Source organism: Sardina pilchardus, chromosome 9, assembly GCF_963854185.1.
Source record: "Sardina pilchardus chromosome 9, fSarPil1.1, whole genome shotgun sequence".
Taxonomy (NCBI): domain Eukaryota; kingdom Metazoa; phylum Chordata; class Actinopteri; order Clupeiformes; family Clupeidae; genus Sardina; species Sardina pilchardus.
This window is the reverse complement of record NC_085002.1, coordinates 6,718,148-6,730,641: the sequence shown is the minus strand read 5'-3', so window position 1 is coordinate 6,730,641 and position 12,494 is coordinate 6,718,148. Positions and strand designations below refer to the sequence as shown.

Here is a 12,494-nt window from a genome sequence, read left to right as displayed (position 1 = left end):
ACACGCGTGTAGAGGAAGTGTTACTGCTGTGTGTAGTGAGCGGTGACAGACTTGACACGGGGACGTTTGCCACCGGTACGGGCCGTTAACAGCTCATCTTTGATACCGAAAATGTCTTGGCTGTTCGGCCTTAACAGAGGGCAGTCTGAAGCTCCTCCGGAGATGCCGGTGCCGCCACCTCCACCTCCGCCGGCCGGAGGATCCGGTGGATCTAGCGGTGATAGACCCAAGGACAAATGGAGCAACTTTGATCCAACGGGGCTGGAACGTGCGGCCAAGGCAGCCAAAGACCTTGATCAATCACGTAAGAGTCCTGTTTCATGAGTTATCATTCATTCGGTTACGACAGGTGCTTGCTCAGCTAGTGAACAGGTACAGTAGACTGGTTACAGTGCAAGGTGATGCACACTAACGAAGATGATGCAACGAACATCAATCGCAGTCTCATGGTCACCATGAGGATGGATGGTGGCATTCAGCACGTTACTAGACATAAGCTAATATTTGTGTGCTTCTTCAACTACGAGCTGTAGGCCCAGGAAGAAGCCATCACCACTGAGGCTTTTAGAAATGTTGAACCTAAGTATAGTGCTGGCTATGTAGGCTGCTCTGATGGTCGCCGGCCTGCGACTAATTATACTATCAAGGGTAAAAGTTCGAAGGTCAATATCAATCTTATGCAGCCATGTGACAGTGGTCAAGCATTCCTTTCAGTCTCGAATGTCAGTACATGTAATTATGTGTATGTGTTCTGTGTATTTCCATGAATAAGCTTTACCTATTTACACAAATCCCCTTATGGTATTGCTTATCATTCAATGAGCTAGGCAGTTTTTGTTGTGTTTGATAAGATCCACTGTCTGGTCCCTTTGCAGGACATGCCAAAGAGGCCTTGGAATTGGCTCGGATGCAGGAGCATAATGTTCAAATGGAGCATCAGACCAAAATAAAGGTAATAAAGCATGACCTGAAACATTCTTATCAGTGTGTGCATGGGTGATGGTTACAGAAAGGGCTAGATGAGCTGAGCGTTGTGTAATGTAATATTGTAAACACACACAGATAATTAGATGACTAGTTAATTGAAATATCGTTTGAGTCCCATGTTTGGTTAGCAGATCTTTATTCTGGTCTCATGAAAAGCTCTAAACATATTGTTGTAGTATATGAGCTATACACTGTTTGCTCTCGCCTCTTTTTTAAAAAAAAATTAATTGCCTATAGGTCATAGAAAGACAGCACAGAGTTAAACATTATCTACTACTAAATGGATGAAACAAATCACAGATAAGCTCACCAAACACAAAAAGAGAAGTCAAGGGCGGTGGTTGTACAGTCTCACCTCAAGTCATTGCTAACATAGCAAGGCTCCATCACCTCATTATTCTCTTTCTCTGGAGCCTCATGTTCAGAGTTTATCACCTTCACTGTACAGAGTAGCCAAACACACTCCTAACCTGGCTCTCACCAGATCCTTGTAGTTCGCTGTCTGCTTCATACAAGGATCTGGGACTTCTCGATAGGAGGTGTATTTCTGAAGGCGGGGCCTTGTAAAACATCCTTGCATGTGATTTGATAAACCATTTGTCTGTTATCTTGAATGACGTGCTAGGCTTCTTCAAGCTCTTGCCAAACGCGGTCGGAAGAAGAGTAAAAACATCCTTGCCACCAATAAATGTCTTTAAAACCATTCTCTGTTCATCTTTTAAAGAATGAATACTCGATAGATTCGACAAAACGGTTGAAATAGCAGAATCAATGTCAGCACAAGACTCCTCGCTGCGTGCCGCCATTGTTGTTTGAATCAAACACTCGCTTTGGTGCTCCTGATTGGTTCATCATTTTTTGCTCCCTGGAAGGAGTTTGGATTGCCCTCGAGTCCAGACCCTTGTGTGGAGCTCAGCGAAACGCCTCTGGTGGAGCATGGCGGAACTACAAGGGTCTGGCGAGAGTCAGGCTAACACACTCCACCCATGACTAAAATGTTGGAAAAGTGAGCTTCAGTCAGTTAGCAGTGATTCCTTTAATGATCTTTCTGTCTCTTTTAAACCCTTAGGAGTATGAGGCGGCATTGGAGCAGCTGAAAGGCGACCAGATTCGCATCCAGTCCGAGGAGAGGAGGAAGACCTTGCAAGAGGAGACCAAGCAGAACCAGGCTGTAAGATTCCATTCTGGTGCTACGCAAGTGTTGTTAGTGTGAGCTAGATGCTGTAGTCGGCAAGACGGGAAACACTCCAACGTAAACAGTGGTGCACTGAAAACCCTTATGTTTCACACACAGCTGAAAATACTATTCTTTGTTGCTTTTTTTTTTGGACATTGGTTTATTTGTCAACTTTTGCATTTGTAATGAATTTAGTTGGATTCATTATGCACAGTGGGTTTTATATGCACATCAGTGCTGATGGATAACACCTATGAGAAAAAGTACCTCAAAGAAAGTAACATGCCACTGCATTTGGGGTAAACATGTTGTTCAGTACTATGGAAACTGTATTAAAACGATATAGAGATTGAACACACCCCTGATGATAGAGTAAAGACTGTACTGATACATGTCTCTCCTCCATGAAAGGTTATTGAAGTCATGCGACTCTAATATGCAGCTCTATGAGGTTAAGTGTATGACAGTCTTGTTATTTGAAGCTGACTTGGTCTCATAGTGGACCCAAAGCGGTTGAACCAAAAACTGGGTTTGGTGATCTCATCTGACACTATCAACAGGGCCTCTAATTAGCGTTAGCTCTTATATGGGGGAGTGGGTGCTATCGTGCTAGAGCAGCGTTGTTTCATGAGCATGTTTTCGTCTACTGTACATCCATCATGGTGACACTTTTGTGTTTTACAGCGGGCACAGTACCAGGACAAGCTGGCAAGGCAGAGGTATGATGACCAGCTCCGACAACAGGTAGGTGTCCTCGCCCTCTCATTTATTTGCACTGGGGCCAATTCCTGAAAGCCATGTTTGGGCATTAATATCTATTCCTAGCCTGTCATATTCCCAGCCTGACTTTATAATAGTGTGAGATGGAAGGCAAACATGTTCTCAGTCGGACCATTACAGGTTTGCACTGTATGTTGATGGAGGCCCTGCATTGGGAAGTGCAAAAAGAGTGATGTTGAGGCTATTGGAAAGTTAAATCTTGTAACCACATGGCATCAAACCTATTTAGTCTGAAAACACAATCAATGTTGTGTCAATATTTTAGGTCTCCACATCTAACGTGAAGATGTTAAGGATCACACAGAGTATGCGATTACAATTTTTGGTCATTTTTTGGTTATTGTCCTAGGACCAAAATGGTACGTAGTGTAGGTAGTAGGAACATGAACGTTTGAAATTGTGGCAGATTTATACGGTCATACATAAGCACATCGTTAATTGCACTGTTATAAATATGTAGAATATCGATGGTATAACATTGCCATTTATTGCAATACAAGCATTGCCTATACAGTGAGCCCTACACAGTTTTAGTTCTTTGAAAAACTACCTCCTCTTCTTTTATCTTTAATGGAGAAATCTGGCGAAATCTCCATTTCTCAAGGTCACAGAGTACTGTTGGCCTGACAGCCACAGCGCTACGCTCTTGGGGCATGAAGATGGGTGCTCACATACATTCCTCCAGAGTGTGGCGCTGTAGCTGCTTGAAGTAGCAACTCGAGCTATGTAGAATCAATTCTCTTTTTTTTTTTTTCCGTATCAATAATACTTGGTGACCAGGGAGCTCTATGTGAAAAATCGCCAGATTTTCTTCAAAAAGATGAAAGAAGACTTGTACAAAAACAATTTCATGAGACCATTAAGTCACTCTCTTTGCACTTTTTGTGTCTCCAAGTATGCCATACACACCTCAGGTAATTCAGTCATACATACTGAGCACGTACTGGCTATGAAAAGCACTTTTCAAGATATTACTGCCCAAGCATGGTCTCCAAGGTAATGTGCTATTCAGGCTGTAAAACTGAAATGATATCAAGGGCTAAAAAATGAAGACCTAAGACTTTAACAGAAACAATGGCAAATCAACAAAATCTGAGTAGTTATCTTATATGATTGCATGAAGGGCAGATAAAATGCTTTTAACGATTAAAGATAGATCAAATTAGACTGTAGATGTTACGTAGGAAGGATATGTGAGTCTTGTGGCATTACGGAACACTACATATCTATATTCAGAAGTATTTTGTTCTTTCATAAACTAATGATAAATGACAAATGACAGATGAATTGGTAGAGATGTAATTGAGACCATCTTTGATTTCATCTGCAGCAAGCCATCAATGAAGAGAACTTACGCAGGCAAGAAGAGTCTGTCCATAAGCAGGAGGCCATGAGAAAAGGTGAGAAAGAGGAACCATCTCCACAGATATTAGCATTAGCAACATTAGCGGTATGGAGATTGCTGTGTATTCTAAACCTTTCTATTGAGTGGCTGTCATCTGCCACTTACAGTCTTGGGTCTTTGTTATATCATGGCCACAGATGCTGGCTCTTTTGGTTGGAAGAAACTCTGGTGCTATGAAATATGCTTAGTTGGATAGGATGCCTAGTTGGATAGGATGCCTATGTACGGTACTCCTACCTATCCAACAAAGAAGGCAGTGACTGAAAGAATAGAACTTTGAAACTCCAAACGTTATGCTTAATTGATCCTGTAAATAAAAATCCCACGTGTGCCTTCTATGTGTAAATTGCGTTGCATTAGTGAATGGGCCTCTTTTTTATTATTATTTGTTTATTGTTCTTTTCTTTTTTTTTTTTTTTTAATTTCCACACAGCCACCATCGAACATGAGATGGAGTTGCGTCACAAGAACGAGATGCTTCGCATAGAGGCGGAGTCTAAAGCGCGGGGACGCGTGGAGCGGGAGAACGCCGACATCATCCGCGAGCAGATCCGCCTGAAGGCCGCTGAACACCGACAGACTGTCCTGGAGAGCATACAGTAAGCACACAGACTCCTGCGCTCACAGGCAGACTGTCCTGGAGAGCATACAGTAAGCACACAGACTCCTGCGCTCACAGGCAGACTGTCCTGGAGAGCATACAGTAAGCACACAGACTCCTGCGCTCACAGGCAGACTGTCCTGGAGAGCATACAGTAAGCACACAGACTCCTGCGCTCACAGGCAGACTGTCCTGGAGAGCATACAGTAAGCACACAGACTCCTGCGCTCACAGGCAGACTGTCCTGGAGAGCATACAGTAAGCACACAGACTCCTGCGCTCACAGGCAGACTGTCCTGGAGAGCATACAGTAAGCACACAGACTCCTGCGCTCACAGGCAGACTTGTGGGAAGACTGACAGAGTACTGACAGAGATGCTCAACTTTTAGTCCGTTCTAATTTACAGACTTACAGTTTGACTCGATTGAGATTTGGAATGAATAGATGTAATAACGGCTGCATTCAAATCGGCAAAGTGGAACATTGGTGAACAGTTTTTAGTGCGCTGTAAATAGTCTGAGAATATAGTTCTTAGCAAATATACATTGATGCCATAATAAGGGTTGCTGTATGAATGAACTACTCTGTTTGCCTGATGCTCTATTCAATGCATGTTACCTGTTAGCGTGTATGTAAGTTTTCTCGCTTTATAACATTGCTTTGCTTGTTACAACACCTCAGCAAAACACACATTGTTATACAATCTTAATTTGTCATAGAAAATAAGACTTGTCTTGTACGCCTTGTAGAAGAGCAGCAAAGTCCCTACACACACACACACACACACACACATGCACACACACACACCATATGGTAGTGTTTCCCAGTGCTGCTTGTGGGCTCCCTCAACACAGCATGAGTTGGGTGTTTCCCTGCTCAGAAACAGAGTAGCACATCTCGGTCAGCTAATAAAAAGCCTTGTCATCAGGTGATTTGTAGAGTCAGGCGTTTGGGTGCAGGGAGAAAGCACATTCAGATGCAGATCGGAGCGTCCCTGGGAGAGCCAGCCATGTCCATAGACACGCATACATATGGCTCTTTGTCCAGGACGATGTGCAAGCAAACGGAAATTTGTTACGTCTTCTTTCTCTTTTTTTGATGCCCTTATGTCATTTTTGTGGGTGTGTGCTTTCTTTTTTAGAACTGCGGGGGCAGTGTTTGGAGAAGGGTTCCGGGCCTTTGTGTCAGACTGGGATAAGGTCACTGCTACGGTGAGTGCAATATAGTAAAGGATCCGTTTTCATAAGGAAGAAAAAATGAATGATTGTGATGGGATAGATTTGTAACAATATTGTAGTCGATACCAAACACTAAAGTGATATAACATGAACATGTTCTTGCTGTTTTTTATATCTAGGATTAGGTGTTTTTTGTCGGCATCACTGAAGCAAAAAAGCATGTGCATTTGGTTCGAAGAAAAGAATGTTAGGATTCAGTGTTTGACTGCATACTGAAGGTAACCTGCAGTTCCTGTTTTATACCTCTAGGTGGCAGGACTCACTCTGCTTGCAGTCGGCGTCTACTCGGCGCGGAACGCCACGGGCGTGGCCGGGCGCTACATCGAGGCTCGTCTCGGCAAGCCCTCGCTGGTCCGCGAGACGTCCCGCATTACGGTGGGCGAAGCCATCAAGCATCCAATCAAGGTAGAGGACCTGCTGGCCTGAGGCCCTCTCTCACGCGCCGCATCTGTCTCGCCCGGTAGAGTGCCATCGCTCCTGGAGCGCACTTTTCTCCAAAGTGCTGTGTTAAGATTTTATTCTCTGGCTCGAGTGAGCGCCGGCCAAAATTCAAGCAATTTTTCACACACACGAAAAAAAAAAATAATGGAGACCTTTAAACTCATACATTACGCTGGCAAGAACTCTTTAGAACACTTTGTTCCTAAAAAAAGAACCCTAAAACCCTATTCATCCATTTCCTGTGAAGGAAAGTCTACATTACAGTCTAGTAAAGCCCAATATTCATCACATTGATTACCTTAGTCAGGTGTAATGCTTCAGGGTTAAGCATAACAACTCTAGGAAGGTGAACCAAAAAGTGAATTAGGGGCAAGTACCTGCACTGAAGCAGTGTGGAACAGCAGTGTGGTTGCTCTGGTGATTGCAAGGTCAAAAGGTTCGGTTAGAGGTCACACAATGCTGTGAAGTGAAGTGCTTGGATACCTATCGTTAGGCATGCATCTTTTTGAAATGGGGAGATTTCAGAACAGCCTGAGACCTGCAGTAGATGAGTGAGCTTGTTCCCAGTGTGAGTGGGAGCGAGAGAGAAGGAGAGATTTTGGCATGTGGCCTAGGCTTGTGCTGACGGCCATGAATCAGTTTTGAGGAGCTTTTAGCTGATTAGAGGGGCCCTGTCTTGCCTCAAAGTTTAGTGTGCCTTAAAGAGTTCTTGACCTCTTTTCCCTCAATCTCACTCTCTGTGTCCCCCCTCCGCCCCCCTCTCTCTCCTTGCTCTGTGTGTGTGTCTCTTTCTCTTCCCACATTCTCTCTGCCTGCCTCCCTCCCACTGCCGCTATCCTTTACTGTCTTTTCTACTTATTTTTAACTATGCATTTATCTTCCTCCTCTCTCTCTCTCTCTCTCTCTCTCTCTCTCTCTCTCTCAGGTGTCAAAGCGTCTGAGCAGCAAGCCTCAGGATGCTCTGGAGGGGGTTGTGCTTAGTGTGAGTATTAGTACCAGCATGGATTCACATTCACCTATTCATAGCAATATTCATGTGCAAGTGCAACAGTCATCTACATCTACATACATACGCATACATCTTTACACAATTATGTTCGTGGTCTTTCTCAGCCTGGCCTGGAGGAGCGTGTGCGTGACATCGCCATAGCAACGAGGAACACGCGGCAGAACCGAGGACTGTACCGCAACATCCTGATGTACGGCCCACCGGGCACTGGCAAGACCCTCTTTGCCAAAGTGAGTTCGGTTCTGCGCTTTTGCCTCTCCAAATGATGCCTTTGCAGTAATGCGCTGGACCTTGTAGGATCATTTCAATGCAGATTACCAGCCAAGTGTCTCATTTTCGTTGCAGCGAAACGCTAAATGCTTTTCTTGTGGGTTCACGTAGATTGACAGTGTCATTAACAATGTGATTCTCAAACCTTCCATCATGTCCTTTTGGTCAGAAATTGGCAATGCATTCTGGCATGGATTACGCCATCATGACAGGTGGTGATGTGGCACCAATGGGACGCGAGGGCGTAACGGCCATGCACAAGGTGTTCGACTGGGCCAACACCAGCAGACGAGGGTAAGGCATCTGTCTCGTGTCAATGTGTTTCCAAGAACCTAAGCATGGACTACATACAAGGGCTGTTTTACACCGGGATTGATAACTATAAAGACAACTATTATATTAGCGTTGTTATCGTTATTGTTTATGTTTGGACGTCGTCATTCATACCAGCTAGTCGTTATCGTTATAGTTATCGTTCATAATGTAATGTTCAGGAAAATAAATATATTGTCGATAAGGCAGTAGAAAACATGTGTGATGGGTCAGTCTTTAAACTCAAACCAGTTTGAGCAACTACGTGTGTGAATTAGAGTTTTAATAAGATACCCCACCTCTCTCTCTCTCTGTCCTACACAGCCTCCTGCTCTTCGTTGATGAAGCCGACGCATTCCTCCGCAAAAGATCCACCGTGAGTTCTCGCGCGTCTCTCTTTCTTGCTGGCTCCTGCGCTGTGTCGACACTTTGTTGATTCGTTACAGGTCTGATTTCTCTGTATACAATCTCGTTCCTTACCGTCCATCTGTCTGTCTGTCTGTCTGTCCGTCTGTGTCTTACACAGGAGAAAATCAGTGAGGATCTGAGAGCGACACTAAATGCATTCCTGTACCGCACTGGAGAACAGAGCAACAAGTTTGTCCTTATCCTTTATTACTGTTTATTGCTAACTGGTCAACGTGACCATTACACATGTGTTTGTACATTATCTTTTCTTTGCTATTAGACGTATTAATTAATATGTAATCATATGCCAGAGAAAAGTCGTGATCAAGATGGTGCTTGCATATATAATTGAACCATCGTTGGTGTGCTCTGTTCTTTGGTGCAGCTGTTTGTGGTTAATGAATAAGGGTTTTCTTTACCAGTGTGCGTGTCTTGCTTCACTGTGTGCCCGTGAGAATATCGGTGTTTGCGTTTCGTCCTTTGGCAGATGTTTTAATCCAGCGTGCTCTCTCTCTCTCTCGGCCTCAGGTTCATGATGGTCTTGGCCAGTAACCAGCCGGAGCAGTTTGACTGGGCCATAAACGACCGCATTGACGAGATCGTCAACTTCGCCCTGCCAGGGCCGGAGGAGCGGGAGAGGCTGGTGCGCCTGTACTTTGACCGATATGTGCTGGAGCCAGCCACTGGGGGGAAACAGTGAGTACACACTCACACTCATACACACACACACACACACACACACACACAAAATCCTTTCACAAACAAATGATGCAGAGATGCACACTCTCATTCAACAAACCAAATGCTACGTAGAGACTAAAGCACGGTGTGCACACACACATACTCACATTCACACATTTTGGCAGTTTTCTTTGGACCACCAACAGTCTCCATCAGGTGAGGTAAGTGTAAGCATGAATCAGAAGCTAGCAGACTGCCCAGATTGCCTTCTAGTGAGAACAGGCTGAGCGGGGGTGTTGCTGTTCTTAAGTGAGTGAGGATTGTTCTGCGTCAAGCTCTGCTCTGCGGCAGAGAGAGAACACCAGCAGAACCGAGCCATCTGGACTGGCCCATTAATTACCGCTCACTGGGGAGCGGAACAGAACAGCCCAATCCCAGCAGCCTCTGGGCCAAGGGAGCGAATCGAGATGAAGACATCCAGCAGTCTTGCATACTGTCATAGCTCAAAGATGTTTGGAAATGGTGTAGTGGCAGCTATAGGTAACGTTCCTGCTGCTGGTAGCAGAAAGGGCTGACAGTACAAATGAGCCATGGGCTGATTCATGAAGAAAGCACATGTACTGTATACTGTAGAGGACAAAGGTACATCTGCCTTGTCCTTAAGTGACATAAATAAGCATGTTTGGACAGATGAACAGATGTGTAACTTTGTGAGCATTTTAGTCTTCCTTGTGGTTGGTTCCATAGCCACAGTATAGTTATTACCTCTATTTGACTATTTTGACTCTATTTAACTATTTGAACCAATTGGTCTGTGTGTGTGTTGTCACCCAGGAGCTCAGTATGGCAGGTTCACTACCTAGGAAGTACACTGGCCCATGAGACAATGTTTGTCCATATGTCGCTTTGAATTCTGTTCGCTAATTGATTCTATGAATGTGTGCAAATGTGTTTCTGTGAGAATAAAATGGCTGATGGAATGTGGTGTGACTGTGCAGGAGGCTGAAGCTGGCCCAGTTTGACTACGGAGAGAAGTGCTCGGAGATCGCCAAGCGGACGGAGGGCATGTCGGGTCGAGAGATCTCCAAACTGGGCGTCGCCTGGCAGGTCAGTGGAAGTCTGGGCCGATCATTTCTGTCCTGTCTGTCATTCTTTGGGTCTCTTCTTCATTCTCACGCTGTTATTCTTCAGTATTTTTGGTCAAAGCAGCCAAAACAGTATCCACAATTCATTAACTCCTTGAAATATTTACCACATGAATCATTTAGCAAAGCCTCCTTTGAGTGATTTGGCATCACTAATCCCCCCCCCCCCCCCCCCCATTCTTTCCTGGCTGGTGTTTTCTCCGTCTCGGCTGTGGAGCTCTGTTTTAGAAATGGAGCTTACCTCGGCTTAAAATAACTCTGGAACATGTTCTCAGTGATGTTCCATAGGTGACCTGACAGCACTGAGAAGTGGGGCACTCACTGGAGCACAGTGAGGCCTCTTCTCCACTAGGGGGCCTCAGTCAGTCAGAGAGAGAAGCAGAGGCAGCTCTCCTGCCACTCTAGCTGGGTGTAAACACTCCTTGGGTTGCGACTCTAGCCAGGCTCCTTCTGTGTTCAAGCATGTAGACTTGTAACAGCTATGTGACTGGAGAGATATTTCCTGAAAGAGTAACTGTTCTTGTTTGATTGTTTGCACTTAACTAAATCCTGGACTGTTCCTTTGTCTGTGTTACTCTGTTCTTTGCTTAGCCAACTCTGTCTATTCCTTGTTTTCCTGTCAACTGATTTCTGCATTCTCTTCCTCTGTTTGTTCTTTCTTTCGTTCTCTCATTCACACCCTTGTTTCCCCATCCCAGGCGGCGGCGTACTCCTCTGAAGATGGCGTGCTGACGGAGGCCATGATCGATGCGCGGGTGGAGGAGGCCATAAAGCAGCACCGGCAGAAGATGGACTGGCTCCACACGGAGGCCACGGGGGGGGCAGGGGAGGGCGCCGTCGGGGCAGCCATGGACCCGGGCAAGATGGGCTTCACGTTGCCTCACGGAACACCTCCGCCGCAGGCCTTCTCTGGGAACATTCTAGAGTTACTATCCCCCTCCAGGGACAGCAAAGCGGGGGCGGGGACAGGCAACGGGACAAAATCAGAAGCACCGCCTCCCAGGGACGGCACCCCTGTCTAATTGGCCTAGTTTACAGTCCATCACTTCTCACCGTCCTCCCTCCAATAACCTCAGTTACTGACCTCTGGCCTGTTTGTGTCTAAAGACCAATGGGAGCATCAAGAGTCATTTTAACATACGTCTCCATCTCAGAGTCCATCCATCGTCCCCGTCAGATTCCGGCACCGGCACCACGTCACCCGGTCAGCGGGCAGGGCAACATGTGCCACCCCAGACACGCATCGCACGTTACATGAAATTATGCACTTGTGGCACTTGATGCCCGTGCTCACGACCGGGGCAATCCTCTGCTCATGCAGGGTGGTGGGGTAGAGTTTCTGGTACCTGGGCACCACTTTGGTGTGGGGGGTGCTGCTGCCACTACTGCAGGTTCTGGGACTTAACCACCCAACTGCCGTGGCCCAGCACTGAGGAAGAGGAAGGGGAGGAGAGGGAGAGATGGACGAGGTATTGAGGTTCTCTGGGATGGGGGGGGGGAGAGTTTATGTGCCACTGATTGGACACGGGTCATATCCTGAAGGCCACTGTTACCTGTTTGCCTGTAGTCTGTGTTCATGTGAGATAGGGATGAGAGGGGTAGAGCTGTATTCATGAGAAGAATGATTATAAATGGTGTGATGTTCTGTATTTTGTGATCGAATCGAATCACCCTGTCTGTGTAAGTTTACTTTACATGAAAGAAGAATGAGCTATAATTCCATGTCACTAATTTAAAATGGACAAATATTAATCAGATGGAAATGTATGTTTTTATGAACAGTAAAGATAATGATTTCTTAAAGTCTGCTATGTATGTGTTGTAAGTCAGGGTGTTCAAAGATATTTTCTTTGATCTTTTGGTTTTCGCATCAATCAATGGTAAAACGCATCACAAACCATCAAACTTTTATTGAAACACAGAGGTTCGTCTTCACAACAGCAACATCTGAACAAGGAGACGGTGAGGGAGAGAGGAGACACTGGGTACTTCAAGACAAGAGACCGGGCCAATCCCGGCAACACCTCAAGTCACATGAT

The 12,494-nt window shown here is 45.5% G+C and overlaps 1 protein-coding gene across 1 annotated transcript; it reads left to right on the top strand.

Annotated features, from left to right (window-relative positions):
- Nucleotides 1-12,318, top strand: atad3 (ATPase family AAA domain containing 3). The gene is made up of 16 exons (XM_062545450.1): nucleotides 1-304; nucleotides 876-952; nucleotides 2,057-2,158; nucleotides 2,849-2,908; nucleotides 4,275-4,344; nucleotides 4,783-4,948; nucleotides 6,093-6,162; nucleotides 6,439-6,594; nucleotides 7,556-7,612; nucleotides 7,744-7,869; nucleotides 8,079-8,203; nucleotides 8,546-8,597; nucleotides 8,748-8,818; nucleotides 9,158-9,325; nucleotides 10,309-10,417; nucleotides 11,154-12,318. Exons 1-16 carry the CDS (start codon nucleotides 112-114, stop codon nucleotides 11,475-11,477), a joined length of 1,926 nt encoding a protein of 641 aa, XP_062401434.1. The 5' UTR covers nucleotides 1-111; the 3' UTR covers nucleotides 11,478-12,318.
- The last annotated feature ends 176 nt before the right edge of the window (nucleotides 12,319-12,494 follow it).

Excerpts from the sequence above, each read along its gene's own strand:
- atad3 (XM_062545450.1), top strand. The coding sequence starts at position 112 with ATGTCTTGGCTGTTCGGCCTTAACAGAGGGCAGTCTGAAGCTCCTCCG. Across the intron at positions 7,870-8,078 it reads GCAAGACCCTCTTTGCCAAA|AAATTGGCAATGCATTCTGG; the intron begins GTGAGTTCGGTT and ends CCTTTTGGTCAG. Across the intron at positions 8,819-9,157 it reads ACTGGAGAACAGAGCAACAA|GTTCATGATGGTCTTGGCCA; the intron begins GTTTGTCCTTAT and ends TCTCGGCCTCAG.